The 24228-nt window shown below is 41.5% G+C and overlaps 1 protein-coding gene across 5 annotated transcripts in view; it reads left to right on the plus strand.

Moving 5' to 3' along the window:
• The window catches only part of TUBD1 (tubulin delta 1), a 34489-nt gene that overhangs the window by 5136 nt on the left and 5125 nt on the right, over positions 1–24228 (plus strand). For 3 of the 5 annotated variants that reach the window (XM_086686793.1, XM_086686792.1, XM_086686791.1), the window contains exons 3-7: positions 668–815; positions 2777–2993; positions 3735–3966; positions 12074–12238; positions 22815–22955. In XM_086686793.1, coding sequence (XP_086542919.1) covers positions 668–815; positions 2777–2993; positions 3735–3966; positions 12074–12238; positions 22815–22955 — 903 coding nt within the window. Of the gene's footprint in view, positions 1–667; positions 816–2776; positions 2994–3734; positions 3967–12073; positions 12239–22814; positions 22956–24228 lie in introns of those variants that run through there. The other 2 variants (XM_086686794.1, XM_086686795.1) reach the window with 2 other exon arrangements.

The following is a 24228-nucleotide window of genomic DNA, read 5'->3' on the forward strand; positions in this document are numbered from 1 at the left end:
AAAATTAAAAATGGGGTGGCTGGGTGGCTTAGTTGGTTAAGCATCCAACTTCGGCTCAGGTCATGATCTCACAGTTCCTGAGTTCAAGCCCTGCGTCAGGTTCTGTGCTGACAGCTCAGAGCCTTGAAGCCAGCTTCAGATTCTATGTCTCCCTTTCTGTCTCTCTCTCTGTCCCTCCCCCACTCATGCTCTGTCTCTGTCTCTGTCTCAAGAATAAAAAATAAACATAAAGGGATGCCTGGGTGGCTCAGCTGGTTAACCGTCCGACTTCATCCCAGGTCATGATCTTGCGGTTCATGAGTTCAAGCCCCGCACTGGGCTCTGTGCTCACAGGCCCTGGAGCCGGCTTTGGATTCTGTGTCTCCCTCTCTCTCTCTGCCCCTCCCCTCCTCATTCTCTGTCTTTGTCTCTGTCTCTCTCAAATATAAAACAAAACATTAAAAAAAATTTTTTAATAAAAATAAAAGAAAAAAGAATGCTGAGTACTATGATCCGTCTGCATATACCTGCTGCTGCCCACTTCAGTTTCTAAGCAGCGTGACAGATCTTTCTATCCTCAACCTTTAGATTTTTTTTTTTCTTTTTTTGGACCTAGAAATTTGTTCTCTGCGAGAACCCAAATAAGACTTATGAAATATTTTTCTTTTGGTTTTTCTTCTCTCTCTAGTTCCCATTGCCCGGGCTGTACTTGTTGATATGGAACCTAAAGTTATCAATCAAACACTATCAAAGGCTGCCCAGTCTAGCCGATGGAAATATGGCCAGCATTCGTGCTTCTGTCAGAAACAAGGTTCTGGAAACAACTGGGCATACGGGTAAGAGTAACTCCTCATGTTTTCCAGTTTAGATATAGCTACCTGGACAGCTTAGTTATAGCTGTACAGTTAATATACCAAGCACATGATCTTGAAATTGCTGTTTTAGGGGCACCTGGGTGGCTCAGTGGTTGAGCATCCAACTTCGGCTCAGGTCATGATCTCACAGTTCGTAGGTTCATAGGTTCGAGGCCCACGTTGGGCTCTGTGCTGATACCTATGAGCCTAGAGCCTGCTTCAGATTCTGTGTCTCCCTCCGTCTCTTGCCCCTCCCCTGTTCACGCTCTGCTAACATTTAATGAATAAATGTTAAATTTTTTTTTTTTTAAATGGCTGTTTTAGGGGCGCCTGGGTGGCTCAGTCGGTTAAGCATCCGACTTCAGCTCAGGTCATGATCTCGCGGTCTGTAAGTTCGAGCCCTGCGTCGGGCTCTGTGCTGACAGCTCAGAGCCTGGAGCCTGTTTCAGATTCTGTGTCTCCCTCTCTCTCTGGCCCTCCCCCATTCATGCTCTGTCTCTCTCTGTCTCAAAAATAAATAAACATGAAAAAAAAATTTTTTTTTTTTAAATGGCTGTTTTAAAATGTAGAGTGTAGGGACGCCTGGGTGGCTCAGTTGGATAAGTGTCCGACTTCGGCTCAGGTCATGATCTCACAGTTCGTGGGTTTGAGCCCCACATCAGGCTCTGTGCTGACAGCTCAGAACCTGGATCCTGCTTCTGATTCTGTGTATCTCTCTCTCTCTCTGCTCCTCTCCTGCTCGTACTCTGTCTCTCTCTCTCAAAAATAAATAAACTTAAAAAAAAGTTTTTTTAATGTAGAGTGTGACTTCATCCAGAAGAAACTCTTTATTCTGTCTCATGTATGTCTGTGCTTCAGGTCCAGGTAATGATGAAACCAGGGATCTCTTGCCAGCAAGGTTTTCTACTTTTTCATGTTGTTCTGCCAACTAACTTCTCATTAAAAAACATTTTGGGGTGCCCACGTCACTCAGTTAAACGTCTGACTCTTGATTTCAGCTCAGGTCATGGTCTCACGATTCGTGAGATCAAGCCCTGCATCAGGCTCTGTGCTGACAGCATGGAGCCTGCTTGGAATTGTCTCTCTACCTCTCTCTGCCCCTCCCTCATGTGTGCATGCATGGACACACACGCTCTATCTCTTTCTGTCTGTTTCTTAAAATAAATAAATAAACTTAAAAAAAAAACAGTATCTTTACCTGGCAGGTATTCCAGCTAATAGAGAACCCAGCAAAGCAGTAGTATGTCCTGGGGTTCTTTGGAAAATTCCAATGCCTGGTTCTTACTTCCAGAGATTTTGATTTAATTGGTTTAGGCTAGGGGCACCTGGGTGGCGCAGTCGGTTAAGCGTCCGACTTCAGCCAGGTCACGATCTCGCGGTCCGGGAGTTCGAGCCCCGCGTCAGGCTCTGGGCTGATGGCTCAGAGCCTGGAGCCTGCTTCCGATTCTGTGTCTCCCTCTCTCTCTGCCCCTCCCCCGTTCATGCTCTGTCTCTCTCTGTCTCAAAAATAAATAAACATTAAAAAAAAAAAAATTTAATTGGTTTAGGCTAAAGCCCAGATGTTGGAACTTTTCAAAGCTTCCCTAGGTGATTCAAATGTGCAGCAAAGTTTGAGAACCACTGTTTTAGGAATATTATTATGAATGTTGGATGTTATTTTGTACCATAAACTTGCAGAACTATCTGGTAATTGAAGTCTTCAGCTAAAGGAATGACCTGTAAAAGATAAGTTTCTGTACCCAGTAAATTCACTCTCCCCGCAATCCTATTCGCCTTTAACTTGTATATTTTAAATTTTGTCGATCAGAGCCCCTGTTCCTTTCATGAAAGTTAGTTCACATCCATGGGTTTAAAAAGCCTTCTCTATCCTATATCTTCCTCTCTGCATTGCCTCTTTCTGATTAAACTGAAAGGTGTTTGTATTTGTTTCTTTTGTGTTGTAGTTACTCTGTTCATGGACCCAGGCATGAAGAATCTATAATGAACCTAATCCAGAAGGAAGTGGAAAAATGTGACTGTTTGAGTGGTTTTTTCATCATAATGAGTATGGCTGGGGGCACAGGATCAGGTCTAGGAGCCTTTGTTACACAGAATTTACAAGATCACTACTCAAACTCTTTGAAAATGAATCAGATTATATGGCCTTATGGAACCGGTGAGGTAGGAACATGTTAATTGAAAATTTTATATTTTGTGTTCTTTGCAGTGAAATAAGTGTAGGTTAAAGATTGATTTTACCCTTTCTTTGGAAATATTAATTTACTATAACAGGAGTCATTCATTATACAATATGGTACTTTTTGGAATTTTTAAAACAAGGACACCTCATTCATTTGGAAAGGTTTAAGCAAAGTTAAATGGATTGTTCACAAAAGTACCATCTTAGGAATCCACTCCTGGGTTAGTCCCTCTGGATATAGTATGTAAAGGAGGGACCTTGACCACATGTGGGGGTTCATCATGACATTACCAACCTTCAAAGAATTTTCCTTTCTTTCCATTGAGAGGAAATTTCTATATAGGCTAGTTTCTTGTTGATCAGCCTAGTAGGAGAAATTCTAAAATGGAGGTGAGTTAAGTCACTATAGGAAACGCTGTAGGAAGAAAGTATGATAGTAATAGTCACTGTTTATTAAGCCCTTACTATATACAGGACACTCTTTTAAGTGCTTTACTTGCATTCTGTCATTAATCCATACAACTCTAGGAGCTGATATAATTATTACACCTGTTGTACAAATGAGAAAACTGAAGCATGGAGAGATTATATAACTTGTTCAAGATCATATAGCTAAAAAGTGACAGAGCTGGGATTTGAACCCAGGCAGAATGCCCTTACGATCTACCCTCGTAATTGCTCTTTTCTTTTGCCTTTCTTATTTCTGACCTTTTTCTCTCCAGGTTATTGTTCAGAACTACAACTCCATTTTGACTCTTTCTCACTTGTACCGATCTTCAGATGCCCTCCTCGTTCATGAAAATGATGCTGTTCATAAGATCTGTGCAAAACTGATGAACATCAAGCAAATCTCCTTTACCGATATAAACCAAGTCCTTGCACATCAGCTGGGAAGCGTGTTCCAACCTACTTATTCTATGGAAGGCTCATATCACTACAGAAGAAATCCATTAGGTATTTGTCCTCTTGTATGTAACTTGTATGAAAGTCTTACGTTTTAAAAGCCTCAGTTATTCCTCCCTAGCTTGTCCCGTCTGTCTGAGGATACACTCAGATCTCCCTCATCTCAAAAACCTTCCTGAAGAACTACCTAGCTCTCCAACTAGATAGTTGGAAGTTTTGAGAAGTTACTAAATTTCTGAAGTGATAGATGCGCATTGGTTCTATTCTTCAGGATCCTTTTCTTCTTCTTCTTCTTTTTTTTTTTTTACAGCAACTTTGAGATATAATTCACACACCATATAATTCACTCATTTAAAATGTACCATTCAATTTTTTTTAAGTTTATTTATTTTGGGGCACCTGAGTGGTTCAGTTGGTTGAGTGTCCAACTTCGGCTGAGGTCGTGATCTCGCGGTTCATGAGTTTGAGCCCCATGTCGGGCACTGTGCTATCAGCTCTGAGCCTGGAGCCTGCTTCGGATTCTGTGTCTCCCCTTCTCTCATCTCTTCCCCTGCTCGCTCTCTCTCTCTCTCTCTCTCTCTCTCAAAAAATAAATACACATTAAAAAAAATTAAAGTTTATTTATTTTGAGAGACAGAGAGAGAGCGAGTGCACAAGTGGGGGAGGAGCAGAGAGAGTGAGAAAGAGAATCTCAAGCAGGCTCCACGCCATCAGCATAGAGCCTAATGTGGGGCTTGAACTCACCAACTGTGAAATCGTGCATGACCTAAACTGAGGTTAGGAGTGGGATGCTTAACCGGCTGAGCCAGGCGTCCCTACAATTCAATTTTTTAGCATATTCACAAAGTTCTACAACCATCATTTTTATCACCCCATTAAGAAACCCATCATTCTTTTTTCAGCTTATTCATCAAGTGGTGCCATATCAATCCAAATCATCTAGATGCAAATAACTCCATAGTCTATACCCTTCTCGGTCCTAATGTCTTTCCCAAATAGTTGCCTATCCCAATTTTTTTAGTTGCCTTCTGGCTTCTTCAAGTTTAGAATGTTCTGAATAGATCCATCTTTTTTTTCCCCTGTCCTCTCTCCCCTGCTCCCTCTTCCTAAGTTTCTATCACCTGGATTTCTCCCACTGTCCTCATATCCCATCAGTATGTTCAGACCTGTTGGTGCCTTCTCTACCATCTGCCTGCATTCTTCCCCCTACTTCCCTATCTCTCTGACATTCACTCAAGGTGCCAGTATCTCTCAACTAATACTGCATACTCTCCCTGAACACAAAGCAAACTAGCCTCTTTCTATTCCTTCTCTCTCTCTCTCTCTCTCTTTCTCTCTCTCTCTGGCATAAAAACAGAGCTTAGATCTAATCAACATTCCTATCTGAAGGTGGTCCTAACCTTGCATTCCTTCCTGTACCTGCCTCATCCCCCTGCAGTCCATCTTGCAAGCTTACTGCAACAGAGCCTCCCCAGTGTGCAGATCTAATTCTTGTACTCTCTCGTGCTCATCCTATGGCCAGGTTTGCCAGAATTCCTTCGCCTGGCCTCCACATTATGCCCTGAAACCTAACTTTCTAGCTTCATTACCTACTGTCTCCTCTGCATGGATCCCCACCTACTTTTCATCCTGTCTGCACTGTCTCTCTTCAGTCCGGTGCTTTGCAGCCCAGGTCCCTTTGTTCAGTGTTCCTTCTCCTTAGAAATCGCTTCCTCCTTCCTTTCTTCACCTCTATTAAAACCTTATACATCCTTCGGTGTCCCAATTCAAGTGATAATTTTTCTGTAAAGCTTTCATACTGAGGTCTTCACCTAAAGTAACCCTCTTTTTCTGAACTTTAAGGCATTCTCTATCTCTTTTATGTCACTTAATATTTTTTACCATTATTATTTCTTTAAGTGTGTTTGTTTATCTTTAAAAGTAACACAAACAGCACACCTATTCAACAAGTGAAAAACAATACGCAATCAAAAGTAAGTGTCCTTCCCACCCTTTCCCAGATGCTACCACTATAACTAACACCATGTGTTTCCTTAGAGAGGGATTCTGTCATGTGCATATTATGTAGTCCTACTAATGTGCAACTTCCTTGGAGACATGTCTTGTTAATTTCTGTGCATTCTACAGTACTTACTGTATTGCACATCTGTTCATTCAACCAATATTTATTGACTTCCTACTGTGTGCCAGGCACTATGCTAAATGTTGGGGAGCCAATGCAAGCCAATGCAGACATTATGTTCACTGTGAAATGTGAAAGACATCAAACAAATAAATTACACCAAGAATGTATAATTAAAGAACTCACCAACTGTGAAATCGTGCATGACCTAAACTGAGGTTAGGAGTGGGATGCTTAACCGACTGAGCCAGGCGTCTCTGAAGTGCTCTGCACTCTGAAGTGCTCTGAAGGAAAGAAGTCCAGTTTCAAGAGAATGTGTCACAAAGGAATCAGACTTAGACTGCAGGGACAAGGAAGACTGCCCTGAGAAATTAACACTTGAGCCAAAAGCTGGTAAAGGACTTGGAGATGACTAAGCCAAGGGAAGGAGGAGGGAACAGCATGCGCAGAGGTCTTGCAGCAGAAAGAATCCTGGCACATCAAATAGAAATCCCATGACCCCGTAGCACAGAGAATGGTAAGGCTAAAGTGGTGAGCAGGGGTAGGCCTTGCAGATTCTCATAAGCCATTTAGAGGCCTTCCTCATTACCCTAAGAATAGGGAGAAGCCGCTGAAAGATTTTAAGCAGGTTGGTGACATAATCACTTTTCCTTTTGAAAAATCCACTGGACTTCTGTGGATAGCTGATTGGAGGTGAGTCTGTAGGCTGGTCTAGTCATTCCCTGCAGAGATTGTGGTGGTTTGAACTCATTGAACTGCACTGAGAAAATAAAGATGGTTATTAATAAAAACTCCCCCACTATGTGCAAACCTTACTGTGCACTTCACCTCACAATTTGCACTTCACCTGGTGTCACGGTGGGAGAAGTGTCCTGCTCCTGTCAAAGATAGCTCTCTCGCTTAATTTCTGGGTCCCATTCCCTCTCCCTTCTCAGGGACTTAATTCTTCACTCATCTCTCGTCCTCCCCTGTCATAAACTTATGCCTCTTTCCTGGATTATTGCCATTACAACTATTGGGCATCTCTTACACTGAAAAAATCCTCCCTTGACATCACCTCTAGTGATTGCACCCATTCCTCTGTTATTCTTTAAAACAACGCAAGGGTGTGTGTCCTTGCTGTCATTAGCTCCTCCTCATCTCATCATCTTCACCCCCTCTGATCTAGTTTCTACCCCACCATGTCTCTGAAAATGCTTTTTATAAGTCACAAGTGTGTCCACATTGCCAAATTTAGTGGACACTTTGTTGTCCTCATTTCCATCAGTAGAATTTGGCATGGCTGATCTTTGGTCTTCCAAATCTTTTGTCTTTTGTGACAGCCCTCTTCTCATTTTCCTTTTATCTCACTGACTACACCTTTTATTCCCTTCTTTTCTCCTCCTTTGGCTCCTTTTCTTTTTCCCAAGCTCTAAATGCTGGTCTTAGACCCTCTCCCTGATGACTGGCCTAGTTCCATGGCTTTAAACACCATTTGTATTCTCCAACTTGCTGGTTTATCTCCAACTCTGACCAATTCCCTAAGCTCCAGATTTCTATAACCAGTAGCCTTTTCCTGTATGACATTTATATGTACACATTTCATGGACATCCCAAACATAATGTGTCTAAAACAGAGAGCTTTCCCCCAGAAGCGCATTTCTTTCTCACTCCCTCAGTTACTCAGTTTTAAAATCTTAGATGCAGGGGCCTGGGTGGCTCAGTTGGTTAAGCATCTGACTTTGGCTCAGGTCATGATTTCACAGTTTGTGAGTTCGAGCCCCGCATCCGGCTCTGTACTGACAACTCAGAGCCTGGAGCCTGCTTCAGATTCGGTGTCTCCCTCTCTCTCTGCCCCTCCCCCACTCATCCTCTCTCTCTCTCTCTCTCTCTCTCTCTCTCTCTCTCTCAAATAAATAAACATTAAAAAAAATTGGGGGGGGGGGCTCCTGGGTGGCTCAGTCGGTTGAGTGTCCGACTTCGGCTCAGATCATGATCTCGCAGTTCATGAGTTCGAGCCCCGTGTCAGGCTCTGTGCTGACAGCTCAGAGCCTGGAGACTGCTTCAGATTCTGTGTCTCCCTCTCTCTCTGCCCCTTCCCTGCTCATACTCTGTCTCTCTCTGTCTCTCAAAAATGAATAAACGTTAAAAAAAAATTTTTTTTAATTTTTTTTTTTTTAATCTTAGATCCAGAGGCACCTGGGTAGCTCAGTCGGTTAAGCATCTGACTTTGGCTCAGGCCATGGTTTCATGGTTCAAGAGTTTGAGCCCTGCATCGGGCTGTCAGCACAGAGCCTACTTCAGATCCTCTGTCCCCTTCTCTTGCTCCCCCTCCCCCATTCATTCATTCTGTCTCTCTGTCTCTCTCTGTCTCTGTCTCTCTGTCTACACTCAAAAGTAAATATTTTTAAAAAGTTTTTTAGGGGCACTTAGATGGTTCAGTCGGTTAAGCATCCGACTCTCTGTTTCGGCTCATGTCATGATCTCACAGTTTCATGGGTTCAAGCCCGCATCGGGCTCTGTGCTGATGATGTGGAGCCTGCTTGGGATCCTCTCTCTCCCTCTATCTCCGCCCCCCCCCCCCCCCCCCCGCTCACTCTGTCTCTGTCTCTCTCAAAATAAATGAATAAACTTAAAAAAAATTTTTTTTAATTTAAATCTTAGATCCAGTTTTCTTACAGGAAAGTCTATAATTGCCTCTATTGTATGTGGTTTATCTTCTGTCTTCCAGTTTCCCTTCTTTCCTGCCATTCTCCCCTGTTCATGAACAGAGCCTCAGGGGCCTCATTACGTATCATATAGCCCAGCTCATTCTCACCAGGGTGTCCGTTCTTGCTGTCCTCATTAACTTCCTTCTCCCTCTACCAGGAGTATTCTCCTGACCATTTCCCTTTCATCTTTCAAGTCTCAGCTGACTGTTACCTTCTTAAAATGGCCTTCCATGATCCTATTTGAGGAGTGAGCACCTATAATATCATCCTGTTTGTTTCCTTCCCACCATTTATTACTTTCTACATTGTTTTGTTCATTTATTACCTCTTTTATTCTTTCTTTCTTTCTTTCTTTCTTTCTTTCTTTCTTTCTTTCTTTCTTTCTTTCAAGAGGGAGAGAGAGCACACACCAGCATGGGACAGGGGCAGAAGGAGAGAGGGAGGATCTTAAGTAGGCTCAGCACAGAGCTTGACGTGGGGCTCTATCCCACAACCCTGGGATCATGACCTGAGTGGAAATCAAGAGTTGGACACTCAACCAACCGAGCCACTCAGATGCCCCTGTTCTTTGTTTCTAACCACTAGAATAGAAGCTCTGTGAAAGTAAGGCCTTGTCTACCTTGCTCACCACTGTGTCTGCTATCCTCAGAACAATGCCTCTCATATAACAGGTCCTTGCTAAATGAGACTAAACACATTGAGATAAAGAGGATAGATTTGAGAGAAATTGGGGGTGGAGTAAAATGCAGAGGACCAGGTGATGGATTGGATCTGGAAAATGACAGAAAGGGAGGTGCAGAGCATAAGTCATGGGGCCCTGGGTTACAAAACAGTGTAGTCTGTAGTGATGTTTGCTGGATCTGGGGACACTAAAAAAAGATCTGATTTGTGGGGCATAGTATGGGGCAAAGAAAGAGGTGGGTCTTAAACATGTTGAGTGTGAGGTGCCTTTGCTGTATCTTAATGGAAATGTCATGTGATAAGTTAGCTGGAAGTTTACCTGGTCTTCCCACTTCAACCTTTGCCAGCCCACAGCCTTTTCTAAAGTTTAGCAGCCAGACTGAACTCTGGCTTTACTTGTCTAAAAGGTTAAATCCCATTAGATCCTGTTACTCTCTTATTCAAAACTTTCAAGAGGTTTCCCATCTCACCCAGAGTTAAAGCCAAAGTAATTGGAATCACATGCAAGGTTTTGTTCTGTCTGGTTTCCATTGCTTTCTTGACCTTATATCCTGCTCTCTCTCTTCTAGCCACATTGGCCTCCATGCTTTTTCTCAGATATATCTGTTGTGCCTCAGAGTCTCTGTACTAAATGACCTCAGATACCCACATGGCTCCATTCAGGTGTTTGAGGAGATGTCACCTTTACAACAAAGCATCAGCATTAGTGGGCATCTAAATTCTGAGGGGCCCCAGTCTGTGATGTGGGGTGACTTTCTACAGCAATGCTCTGACAGCAACAGAGAATGTGAGGAGTGGGGCTGGTCCAAGATTGGACTTTCACTTAGGAAGATTTGATGAAGAGACAGGGGCAAATAGCTGGGTAAGAAAAGAAGTGAAGCAAGGGAAAGACTGATGGACTGAGAAGGCAGGAGGTCCATGGATTAGTTTGTCTTAGTCCATTTAGGTTGCTATAACAAAAGTGCTATTTACTAAGTAACTTATTTAGAACATAACATTGTTTCTCATGGTTCTGAAGGCTGGAAAGTCCAAGATCAAGGCACCAGTAGGTACAGTGTCTGGTGAGGTCCTTCTTCTTGGTTCTTAGATGGCCATCTTCTCACTGTGTCCTCACATGGCAGGGGGTGCTAGAGAGTTCTGTGGGGCCCCTTTTAGAAGGGCACTAATCCCATTTCTGAGGGTTCCACCCTTACCATACCATCATCTTGGGGGTTAGGATTTCAAATATATGAATTTGAGGGGGGAACAAACCTTCAGTCATAATAGGGTCTTAACAAGGTCTTGGCATGGTTAAAAATGAGAGTAGGTAAACAAGAAGGCTGGAGGGAAAAGTAGATTGTGACCGTTAATAATTCATGTGTTGGGGAGGCTGGGTGGCTCAGTTGCTTGAGCATCCAGTTCTAGATTTCAGCTCAGTTCATGATCTCAGGGTCCTGAGATAGAGCTCCATGTCGGGCTCCGTGCTGAGCATGGAGCCTGCTTGGGATTCTCTCCCTCCCCCTCCCTCTGCTCCTCCTTTGCTCTTTCTCTCACTCTCAAAAAAATAAAAATAAAAATAAATAAAAAAATTTAAAGGTAGATCATTAATTACCTTTCTAAAGAATGATCATTCATGTGTCAGTGCTATATTTGTTGACTATTGTTTGTGCTATGCAATAAAATTCAGCTGTAGGTATTTTGCATTAAAGGACTCTTATGTTCAGGGGTGCCTGGGTGGTGCAGTCAGTTAAGCATCCAACTCTTGATCACAGCTCAGGTCATGATCTCACGGTTTGTGAATTCGAGCCCCACATCAGGCTCTGCTGTGATGGTGCAGAGCCTGCTTGGGATTCTGTTTCCTTCTCTGTGCCCCTCCCCGACTTGTGCGCTCCCTAGTGCACATCTCAAAATGAATAAACGTTAAAAAAAAAAAAAAAAGATTCATGTTTAGAGGGAAGTCCACTAGTCATAAGATCAATTTGTGCAAAACTTTGTAGATGTTTGTGTCAAAATTTGTTCTTTTCTTTAGGATATAGGATGAGTTTGCACTCGGTGTTACAAAATTTATATTTCATGTTGTTATAATAATATATTTTTCTCTTTTCTCAAGTTTTTTCCCAAAAATATATAAAACAGCTCTGAATGCAAAACAAATTAGCTTTTTTCCATAATCCTGTTTCATTACAAATATGTTTCTAAAGATAGGTGTATTCCTGTCTTCAGGAATCACTAATCTTGTCTTTTTTCCCTAGTAGAATTTGCTTTAACATGCCCTGCTTATCCTTTAACCAGATAAAATAAATAAGAGATCTAGAAAATTTTCTAAAGGAATATTTAGTGGATATGAATGATGATAAAAGCATATTAGCTCTGATGCTCACTTAGATTCCTGGGGTGTAGCTACATATTTTGTTCATATTTCCAGTTTCTTAGCTTCTACATTCTTGTTTCCTTTTTGTCAAAGTATGTTTTCTCACTCAAGCTAAAATGGTGCCAAAATGAAGCAAATATGTGATCTGAAATAGACATTGTCTCTGAAATTTTATTTACATTTTTAAATTTAAGTAATTCTGGCCTTGGTGGAGAAAACATATTTGGCCCCCCAAACCATCTAACCATAGTTGTGTAAGGGTCAATGGAAACATTGTGGAATTTAAAAATTCAGTCCAGGTTTTTTTCTTTACAGGAGAGTTAATGGAGAATTTAGTCCCCCATCCTGAATTCAAGATGCTGGGTATTCGTAACATTCCTCAGATGTCTGAGAACTCACTGGCTTACAGTACATTTACTTGGGCTGGCCTCCTCAAGCACCTGAGACAGATGCTCATTTCTAATTCGAAAATGGAAGAAGGTAACGGGTATTTTAAAAACATGCAAGCCACAAACTGGGAAAAGAGCCTGCACTGGAGTTCTCAGTATAAACTGGCTTGGGCGAGTTGAAATAATGGTGACTTCTGGTCAGGGAGGTTCCTGCAAAAACTTACCAGGACATCCCAGGAGGACTGCTTAATCACTGCACAGTTTCATTAACCAAAAATGAAAAAAATTTTCAGAGGAGTTTAACATTTTTTTAAGTTTTGTTGATTGATTGATTGATTGATTGATTTTTAGTAATCTCTGTACCCAACAGGGAGCTCGCACTCATTACTCTGAGGTCAAGAGTCGCACACTCAATTGACTGAGCCAGCCAGGTGCCCCTATTTTATTTTATTTTTATCAAAGTAATATATGAACATAATATTTAAAAAATCAGGGGCACATGGGTGGCTCAGTTGGTTAAGCGTCCGACTTCACCTCAGGTCATGATCTCACGGTTTGTGAGTTCAAGCACTGCGTTGGGCTCTGTGATGACAGCTCAGAGCCTGGAGACTGCTTCAGATTCTGTGTCTCTGTCTCTCTCTGCCCCTCCCCTACTTGCGCCTCTGTCTCTTCTCTCTCTCAAAAATAAGTGAACATTAAAAGAAAAAAAATTTGTTTAAAAGATCAAATAGTCTGGGGTGCCTGGGTGGCTTAGTTAAGCATCCAACTTTGGCCCAGGTCACGATCTCACGGTTGGTGAATTCGAGCCCCACATCAGGCTCTGTTGCTGACAGCTTGGAGCCTGGAGCCTGCTTCAGATTCTGTGTCTCCCTCGCTCCCTGCCCTTCCCCCACTCATGCTCTGTCTCTTTCAAAAATAAATAAATATTAAAAAAAAATTTTTTTTTAATCAAATGGTCAAGGGGCACCTGGGTGGCTCACTTGGTTAAGCATCCGATTCTTGATTTCAGCTCAGGTCATGATCTCACGGTTTGTGAGATGAGCCTCTCGTCGACAGCACCAAGCCTGCTTATGTAGGATTCTCTCTCTCTCTCTCTCTCTGTCTCTCTCTGCCCCTCCTCAGCTTGTGCACACACACTCTCTCTCTCTCAAAATAAATAAATAAACTTAAAAAAAAATCAAATAGTCAAAACTCATCTAAGTGTATACTTATATCTTTACTTTGCATTGTATGTAAATCATATCTCAATTTTTTTAGATAAAGCCAAGTAATTGTCCAGTATGTATTTATAATGAGGAAAAGAGCAGCTCCCTGGCCTATACTTCCCCACTACCCAGATGAAAACACTGTCAATGGTTTTGGCTGTCTCTTCTGGAATTTGCCTCCATATTTCTAAGTATCTTGCTTGTATTATTACTTATTTTGTGTTCTAGGTTTAGATATTACCAATTGCCTTCCTAATGTGAAATTGAGAATTGAATCTTCTTATACCACTGCTATACACACACACACACACACACACACACACACACACACACACACACACACACACACACACATGCACGAGAAGTCTCACGTCAATCTGATTCCTAATCCTGTTTTGTTTTCTCTTGGATCTTTTAGGATTTCCTTTTTGTCCCTGGAATTCTGTAATTCCTTAATGTGGATCTTTCATTGAGCTTAGTAGAATGTAAGCTTTATTAGGGCAGGGATTCTGTTTTGTTTACTGTTGTGCCTTCAGAGCCTGGAACGTAGGGCCCAGCAGGTAGTTTTACTGAGGCCAGAGCCTGACTGGTTTAGCCTTTCTGGAGCAGAAGCCTTTTAGGATGAAGGGGGGGCACTCCCTCTGCTGCAGGGAGTGGGGAAGGGTCTAGGGTTCTCACCACTTCTCATACAGATTTTTATTTTTATTTATTTATTTTTAAGTTTATTTTATTTTTGAGAGAGAGCATGAGTAGGAGAGGGGGAGGGGAGGGGCAGAGAGAAATAGGGGACACAGGATCCGAAGTGGGCTCTGTGCTGACAGCAGCAAGCCTGATGTGGGGCTTAAACTCATGAACCGTGAGATCATGACCTGAGGTGAAATTGGGCGGATGCTCCACCAACTGAGCCACCCAGGTGCCCCTCATACAGATTTTTAACTAAATCCTCTTGTTTCCTCCTCTTTTAGAAGTGGCTGGCCTGCTCCCAGGACCTCTCCACTGTGGGCAGACATTCTAAGCTTCCCCTGCTTGCTAAGTCAGTCACCACTGATTCATTTGCTTTCCAGATTCCAAAGTTTTTTTGCTATTGTCTCCTCTTCTCTTCCCTTTTTTCTTGTTTATGACAAGCTGATGTTCAGTCTGTCATGTCTAACTAGAAATCACCACTATGTATTATTTTAGTAGCATATATTTTACCACAAATAACAACAATTTAGGTTTCAATAATATGAAAGTGGATTTCTTCTACATTTACTTACTAGTGAAACCTTATAGATTTTAGATTATAGTGTCTGAGGTTTGAAGATAAATAGAAAGTTCACATCTTAAAGTAATGCTTCCCCAATTTTTTGGCCTCAGTACCCGTTTTTCTAGTAATACCTGTTAATATCTCAAGGAACACACTGTTTCTCAGAGTATATGCTGCTTTGAACTCTCTTAGGTCAGTAAAACAGTTTGCTTAGTCATTTTCTCATGCGGGACTCTGAGTGTCAACATTTCTTCATAGTTATAGGTAGAGCTTTGAATGTATAAATATCTTCATATATGTGAAGATATATGAATAAGTATATTTGTGTACTAACCAGGTTGAAACAAATAGCTTTAAAAATCTTTGTATATTACCAGACGACTCCATCTGAAGATTGACCCTATTAATATCACTATCAGCCATGTATCTGTTTCCATATGTCCTAGCAACAGAAGGAATGAGTGATCCCAGAGGGAGCCAGGCAGAAGTTACAGTGTCTTTTATGACTTAGCTTTGGAAGTCACATGCCATCTTTTTTATTTTTTTATTTTTTTTAGTTTTAGTTTTATTTATTTTATTTATTTTTTAATGTTTATGTATATATTTGAGAGAGAGAGAAAGACAGAAGGCAAGTGGCGGAGGGACAGAGAGAGAGGGAGACAGAATCCGAAGCAGGCTCCAGGCTCTGAGCTGTCAGCACAGAGCCCGACACGGGGCTCGAACTCATGAACCATGAGATCATGACCTGAGCTGAAGTCAGACGCTTAACCAACTGAGGGACCCAAATGTCCCTTTTTATTTTTTTAAAGTTTATTTATTTTGAGAGAGAAACTCACACACACACACACACACACACACACACACACACATACACACACACACAAGCAGGGGAGGGGCAGAGAGAGAGGGAGGGAGACACTCTGCACTGTCAGCACAGAACCCTCTGTGGGGCTCCATCCTACTCACTGTGAGATCATGACCTGAGCTGAAATCAAGAGTCGGATGCTTAACGGACTGAGCCCCCTAGGTGCCCCTAGTTTTATTTTTACTTAAGTAATCTCTACCCACAATGTGGGGCTTAAACTCATGATCCTGAGATTAAGAGTCACATACTCTTCTGACTGAACCAGTCAGGTGCCCCCACACGACATCATTTCTATACCATCCTTTTGGTTATTAAGGTCAGCCCTATGCATGTGGGAGGGGACCATACAAGGGCTTCAGTATCAGAGGGAAGATCAGTGGCATTCACCTTGGAGGCTGGCTACCACTCCACCCTCTGTCCCCTACTAAATCACGTCTTCCCATATGGAGAATAGACCTAACCCCTCCCAAAGGCTTCAAAAGTTATTTCTGTATAGCACATCAAGCTAAATTCCAGAATCTTATCATCTAAAAGCAGGTCCAGGTATGGTGGATTTACACTCCTCAGGTGAGATTTTTTTTTTTTTTTTTATTTTTTTTTTAAATTTTTTTTTTTTTTTTCAACGTTTATTTATTTTTGGGACAGAGAGAGACAGAGCATGAACGGGGGAGGGGCAGAGAGAGAGGGAGACACAGAATCGGAAACAGGCTCCAGGCTCTGAGCCATCAGCCCAGAGCCCGACGCGGGGCTCGAACTCACGGACCGCGAGATCGTGACCTGGCTGAAGTCGGACGCTTAACCGACTGCGCCACCCAGGCGCCCCATCAGGTGAGATTTTTTGAGTATAGCTCTTTGAGTACAGTTCTTCCCCCTGCCTCCAATCAGTAGACCATGGTGGACCAGGCATAGCATAACTGGTAGACAGCCCCCTTAAAAAGGGGGAAATGGAAGGCACAAAGAAGTCATGGGTCCATAACAATTCAGCAGGGCACATCCTGGCAGTCTCCTGATGAAAATATAAGACATGGGAATAATTTTTCATGGCTTTGGCTTAGCTCTTTGAGTCAAGCTAAATTATAATTTTGTTTGTTTGTTTGTTTGTTTGAAGTAAACTCTACCCCCAACATGGGACTCAATATCACAAACCCAAGATCAAGAATTGCATGCTTGGGGCACCCTGGTGGCTCAGTTGGTTAAGTGCCTGACTCTTGATTTTGGCTCAGGTCATGCATAATCTCACAGGTTTGTGAAATCAAGCCCTGTGTGGGGCTCTGCACAGACAGTGTGGAGTCTGCTTGGGATTGTCTCTCTCCCCCTCTCTTTCTACTCCTCTTCCACTCTCTCTCTATCAAATATAAATAAGTAAACTTAAAAAAAAAATAAAAATGGGGTACCTGGGTGGCTTAGTCGGTTGAACGTCTGACTTCAGCTCAGGTCATGATCTCATGGTTCATGAATTCGAGCCCTGCATCATCAGGCTCTGTGCTGACGGCTCAGGCTTTGAGCCGTCAGCACAGAGCCTGAGCCTACTTTGGATTCTGTGTCTCCCTCTCTTTTTGCTCCTCCCCCACTCACACTGTCTCTCAAAAATAAACGTAAAAATTTAAATAAAAGTGGCAACACATTATATGTATTTTTTGCTCTATAGCTTTTTTTCAATATAACAATATTTTGTGGACTTCTTTCCAATTCATTAAATTTGGACATGCCTTATTCTTTTTAATGGCTACATAGTTTTCTACTATATATGTGTCATAATTTATTATGTGCACATAGATTAAAGAGTCAAGTAATTCTACAAAGCCAGTTGTTAAAACAATCATTCCATAAAATTCCTGTATTTTCTCCTTCCCAGGAGCAACCATTTTCAAAACTTTTTTGCTGGTTCTTTTACTGTGTTTATCTCTTCATTGCCATCTATTGATTTTTCAATTGTTTAGGTATTACCTATTTACTTCCAAAATGTGGAAGGTTAGGATTTAGCTTTTTCCCACAATGTAAACCCTGCAAACACCCTTCTGTCTTCCCACCCTTCCAACATAGTAGTGTCATCATTGGGTTAAAGCAGTATTCGGCTTTACATTATCGTGACCAAGTAAATGCTATTCACAACTGAGCCATGTAGTACCCTGTAATTACTTTTCCTTTCCTGTATAGTTTTTTATTTTCTCTGGAGTTAATAATTGCCTTGTTTTCTTGTTTGCTTACATTTTCCGTGTACCTGTCAATTCAGTCCTAAGTTGAATAACTTATCTAATTTTTTTTCTTTTTTTAAAAGATGTTCTTTTGGGGCGCCTGGGTGGCTCAGTCGGTTGAGCGTCCGACTTCAGCCAGGTCACGATCTTGCAGTCCGTGAGTTCGAGCCCCACGTCAGGCTCTGGGCTGATGGCCCAGAGCCTGGAGCCTGCTTCCGATTCTGTGTCTCCCTCTCTCTCTGCCCCTCCCCCGTTCATGCTGTCTCAAAAATAAATAAATGTTAAAAAAAAAAAAGATGTTCTTTTACTTTTTTTAAGTAATTTCTATATCCGACATGGGGCTCAAGCTCACATCCCCATGATAGTCACATGTCCACTCACTGAGCCAGCTAGGCATCCCTAATATTTTTTTTTAAACATGGTTTTCAAATATAGTTGTGTATTAGAAATACCCTAAGAACTTTTTTAAACAATGTTTATTTATTTTTGAGTGAGAGAGAGCATGACCATGGAAGGGGCAGAGAGAGAGAGAGGGAGACAGAGAATCCCAAGTAGGCTCTGCACTGTCAATACAGAGCCTGATGTGGGGCTCTAAATCACTAACTGTGAGCCAAAACCAAGAGTTGGATGCTCAGTTGACTGAGCCACCAAGGTGCCCTGAATTTTTTTCTTGATAAGTTCAAATATTGTATCAGTTTCATCTTCTTTAAGAAATCTCTCCTAAAGCCATCTGCTCTGCTTCAATCTGGACTTTTTGCCCTCTCTAACCAGGGTACACTTGTCATCCTGGATATTGTCTTTGCCTATCTCCTGTGTTGAATGTTCTGTTCAGAAGGTTTAGGCAAAGCCCAAGAGTTCTAGGGAGAGGGGAGGAGAGGGGTCATGGTTTTTCTGGGTTTTGCTTGATCTCTCTAGTTCCTTACCCTTAACTCTGCCTTGTGTTCTCCAGACCAGAGACCCTCAATCATATTCTCTCTAGAAAATAAACCTTTAGTTTTATGCTACAGTACAGAAGAGGCAGTTAATCATGCTGAACAGACAAGTTTAACAACATTCCTTGATCAGGAGTCAAAGGCAGTGGTGCTCTACAGGATAGGAAAGCTAATTTAGGAGCCAGTGACTTAGTGTTTTCATGGATTCCCTTACAGATGTTCTGGAGGGACAGAGAATAATAATGGGTGAAAAACATTGGCATCATTAATGCTGAGTCAAAAAGTGATAAAGCCACTGAATGTGAAAACATTTTAGGAAAACTTGAACCAATTTATTTTGTTACATATATTTTTTATGGATGTTCAAGAATGATCTAATTTTTAAAAATCCAAACCTAATTTACTCTAAAAGAACTATTTCAATAAGTATAAAATTTAATAATTTAAGTGAATAATTGACATAATTTGATAATCTTTTTTCTTATAATCAGTGGTGTCTTAGACGAAAGGAAAATAATATTATGGATTTATACCCTTTTTTGTCACATGGGTTTCAAGTATTTTTGTCCATCATTTTTGTCTTTTGTGTGGTATTTTTCATCATATGGAGGTTTTACATTTTTATGTCAGCAAACCCATATATCTTCCTATGTTATAGATTCTGAGCCTTGCCCGAGATATAAAATATTCCTTAGTATTTTCCAGCATTTTTTATAGTTTTATATTTAATATTTAAATTTTTTAACCCATCTGGATTTATTTTTATTTCCAATAATGCTTTTTTTTGGTTACTTCTCTTCTCATTTTAAATTTTATTTGCTTAACTTTTCCCTTTTCACTTTTTTTTCCCCCTTTTCACTTCTTGAACATTAATTTTTCAAGGGCCTAACTTTAGAATGGCTTCATTTATTTTTTCTTTTTGTAACTTTTAGGTAGAGTTTATTACCTTTATTTCTGAGTAATATAGAGTGATGAATTATCTAACAAGTACAGCTTTTATAGCATGTCATAAAATTTTTTTTAATTTTTTAAATTTTTTATTTATTTTTGAGAGCAAGAGACCGAGTGTGAGTGGGGAGGGGCAGACAGAGAGGGAGACAGAATCTGAAGCAGGCTCCAGGCTCTGAGCTGTCAGCACAGAGCCCAATGCGGGGCTCAAACCCACAAACTGTGAGATCATGACCTGAGCCTAAGTCTGACGATCAACCAACGAGCCACCCAGGTGCCCCAGCGTGTCATAAATTTTTAAATATTTTTACTGAGGTGTGATTTATATACCACATACACCTATGATAAGTGTATAATTCAGTGATTTTTTTCATAACTTTGCAGAGTTGTGCAATCATTATCACAAGCCAGCTGTAGAACGTTCCCATCACTCCAGAAAGTTCCTTGTATTCATTTTGCAGTCAGCTCCCATTTTTACCCCCCGTCCCAAATGACCACCGGTGTGCTTTCTGTCTTTACAGATCTGCCTATTTTGGACATATCATATAAATGAAATTATACAATAAATAGTCTTTTGGGCCTGATCTTTTTCACTTAATGTCTTTGAGGTTCATCCACATTGTAGTATGTATCAGTAGTTCAATCTGTTTGTTGTATTGCTGAATAGTATTCCATCAGATGGACATATGACGTTTTATTTAGATGTCCAACAGTTGAGGGGCGCCCGGGTGGCTCAGTCGGCTAAGCGTCCGACTTCAGCTCCGGTCACGATCTCGCAGTTCGTGGGTTCGAGCCCCGCGTCAGGCTCTGTGCTGACAGCTCAGAGCCTGGAGCCTGTTTCAGATTCTGTGTCTCCCTCTCTCTCTGACCCTCCCCCGTTCATGCTCTATCTCTCTCTGTCTCAAAATAAATAAACATTAAAAAAAAAATTTTTTTTTAAATTAGATGTCCAACAGTTGACTGGACGTTTGGCTTGTTTTCACTTTGTATCTGTTACGAATAATGCTGCTGTGTGCATCTGTGTACAAGTTTTTGTGTACACATATGTTTTTAATCTTTTTTTAACTTTTTAAATATTTATTTTTGAGAGAGAATGCGAGTGGGGGAGGGGCAGACAGAGGGAGGCAGAGGATTCAAAGTGGGTTCTGTGCTGAGAGTAGCAATCCTGATGTGGGGCTCAGACCCACAAACCTGAGCCAAAGTCAGACGCTCAACCAACTGAGCCACCCAGGTACCCCATCAATCTCTTGATTATATACCTAGGAGTAGTATTGCTGGGTCAGAGGATAAGTATGTATTTAATATTTTGTAAAACTGCTAAACCCTTCCAAAGTGGCTGCACCATTTACATTCCCACCAACAGTTTAAGAGGGTTTCAGTTTTTCCACATCCTTGCCAACATCTGATATTGTTAGTCTTCTTGATTATAGCCATTCTAATAGGTATGAAGTAGTGTCTCCTTGTGGTTTCAGTTTGCATTTTTTTTTTAATTTTTAATGTTTATTTGTTTTTGAGAGAGGGAGAGACAGATAGAACACAAGCAGGAGAGGGGCAGAGAGAGAGGGAGACACAGAGTCCGAAGAGGCTCCAGGCTCTGAGCTGTCAGCACAGAGCCCAACACAGGGCTCGAACTCATGAACCACAAGACTGTGACCTGAGCCAAAATCGGACTCAACCTACTGAGCCACCCAGGTGCCCCTCAATTTACATTTTTAATGTTTATTTATTTATTTTGGGAAAGAAAGAGAGCAGGGGAGGGGCATAGAGAGAGGGAGTGAGAGAATCCCATGCTGGCTCCACACTGTCAGCGCAGAGCCCAATGTGGGGCTCGATACCACAAACTATGAGATCCTGACCTAAGCCAAAATCAAGAGTCAGACACTTAACGGACTGAACCAACCACATGCCCCTCAATTTGCATTTTCCTAATGACAGTGATGTTGAGCATCTTTTAATGTGCTCGGTAGAGTTGTTTGATTATCTTTTTTGGTGAAGTGTTTATTCAAACATCTTTCTAATTCTTAAATTGGCTTGTCTTCTTACTGAGTTCAGCATGCCAAAATTTTTGGTTTGTTGTATTTCTCTGTTTGCTGAAAATCAGTCTGTTATGAACACTGAATTTTATCCCTATCCTATGTATAATTTAAGAGAATTTTCTTAGGGGCACCTGGGTGGCTCGGTTGTTTGAGCTTCCAACTTCAGCTCAGGTAATGATCTCACAGTTCATGAGTTCAAGCCCTGAACTGGACTCACTGCTGTCAGCGCAGAGCCCTTTTTGGATCCTCTGTCCCCTTCTCTCTTTGCACCTCCCCTGCTCGCACTCACTCTCTCAAAAATAAATATTTAAGAAAAAAAACTTTTTAAAGTATTTTCTTAATATTTCCCTATGACCAGTCAATTTTCAATCCTGTTTTTGTTTTGTGTTTCTACATCCCTTAACATTTTTGTATGAATTTTGTTTGTTCATACAGGCATATAGAGCAAAGTTCACCCTTTTTAGGTGTATAGTTCTATGACTTTTGACAAACTTAGTAACATAGTAACCTCTATGACAACTGAGATAGAGTATTTCCATCATCCCAAAAAGTTCCTTCATGCTTCTCTGTAGGCAGTCTCTTCCCTCCACTCCAGCCTCTGGCAACTACTGATTTGAATTTTGTTCCCATGGTTTTGCCTATTTCAGAATGTCCTATAAATGGAATCATCCAGTACATAATTTTTTTGAGTCAAACTCGTTTCACTTAGCATAATGCTCTTGAGATGTGTCCATGTTGTTTGTTATGTGTATCAGTAGTTTCTTTTTATTCCTGAGTAGAAATCCATTGTATGCACCTACCACCATCCTGGAACACCCTATGCAGAGTGTTTCATCCCTTTCTCGGGACTTAATAGTTGGAATCATTTTGGTCAACCAGGTAAAAATTTTTAAACATTTAGTAGAAAAAAACGACTTTTGGGGAGCCTGGGTGGCTCAGTCGGTTAAGCGTCCAACTTGGACTCAGGTCATGATTCACGGTTGGTGGGTTTGAGCCCTGCATTGGGCTCTGTGCTGACAGCTCAGAGCCTGGAGCCTGCTTCAGATCTTGTGTCTCCCTCTCTCTCTGCCCCTCCCCTGCTCATGCTCTGTCTCTCTCTCTCAAAAATAAATAAAAACATTAAAAAAATTTTTTTTTACTTATCAAATAAAAATATATGTAAAATATACCTGCCATAATACATCTTTCTCTTGTTGCTCAAAGTGATTTATAAAATTTCTTGCTTTTTTTCCTTTGGTAGGTATTGATTGGCAGGTTCGGCCTCCTTTATCAGGACTTCCTACTCTTGGTAAAGTGTCTCTCAACAGGGAGCTTCATTTTAACACTTCCATTGCTAACTTGGTCATCCTTCGTGGGAAAGATGTGCATAGTGCAGATCTGGGTAAGCAGAAGTTAAGGTGAAAATTAAGATGTACATTTTGCTCATATACATGGTACACGTTTTTTTGTTTGTTTGTTTTTTAAAGGAAGTTCCTCCCCTGGGGTGCCTGAGTGGCGCAGTCAGTTAAGCATTGGACTTTGGCTTAGGTCATGATCTCTTGAGTTCGAGCCCAATGTTAGGCTCTGTGTGGACAGCTGGAGCCTGGAACCTTGCTTCAGATTCTGTGTCTCCCTCTCACTCTGCCCCTCCCCCTCTTGTACTCTCTCAAAAAAATAAAAAATTTTAGGAAAAAAGGAAGTCCCTGAATCTATTTTTAAATTTTTTTTAATGTTTATTTTTGGCAGAGAGAGAGAGACAGAGCATGAGTGGGGGAGGGGCAGAGAGAGAGGGAGACACAGGATCCAAAGCAGGCTCCAGGCTCTGAGCTGTCATCACAGAGCCCGATGCGGGGCTCAAACTCACAGACCATGAGATCATGACCTGAGCTGAAGTTGGACGCTCAACCGACTGAGCCACCCAGCCTCCCCCCTGAATTTATTTTTAAAGAAAGGAAAATAATAACTGTTTTAGTAGCAAAGTGTAAGCATTGTATCAGTAATATGACCAAAAAATAGAAGTGGTTGAAACAAGATATAGATTAAATTCTTTCTGTCCTCACCTTATGGCTTTCTCCTCTTGGTTTTTTTTTTTTTTGTTTTTTTTTTTTTTAATGTTTATTTTTGAGAGGGAGAGACACAGGGTGCAAGCAGGAGAAGGGCAGAGAGAGGGAGACAGAATCTGAAGCGGGCTCCAGGCTCTGAGCTGTCAGCACAGAGCCTGACAAGTGGCCCGAATTCATAAACCGTGAGATCATGACCAAGATAAAGTAGGACACTCAGCCAACTGAGCCACCCGGGTGTCCCATGGCTTCCTCCTCATAGTCCAAGACATCTGTTTGAGCTTCAGCCATCAAATCACATAGGAATGAGCAAAGGAGGGTATGCTGCCTTTTCCTAGGGTCGCACACCACACTCATGTTTGAATAGCTTTGATTGGGACTGAATCTTGTGCTACAGCTAGCTGCAAGGGTGTCATGAGCACAGTTAAAATTGGGGAGCTCTGTTACTAAAGAAGGGGAGAACAGGTAATGTAGCACAACTAGGATCTCTGTGACAAGCATTTTGTTACAAAATTTTCAGGAGGTTCAAAGAGCAGTACTCTTATTAGTTTGTTTCTATGGCGAATCTCCAGGTTTGTATTATCCTTATTTGATGATTTTAGCAGTATCAAATTG

This window comes from Puma concolor, chromosome E1 (assembly GCF_028749965.1).
Source record: "Puma concolor isolate L17-30 chromosome E1, mPumCon1.1.hap2, whole genome shotgun sequence".
NCBI lineage: Eukaryota > Metazoa > Chordata > Mammalia > Carnivora > Felidae > Puma > Puma concolor.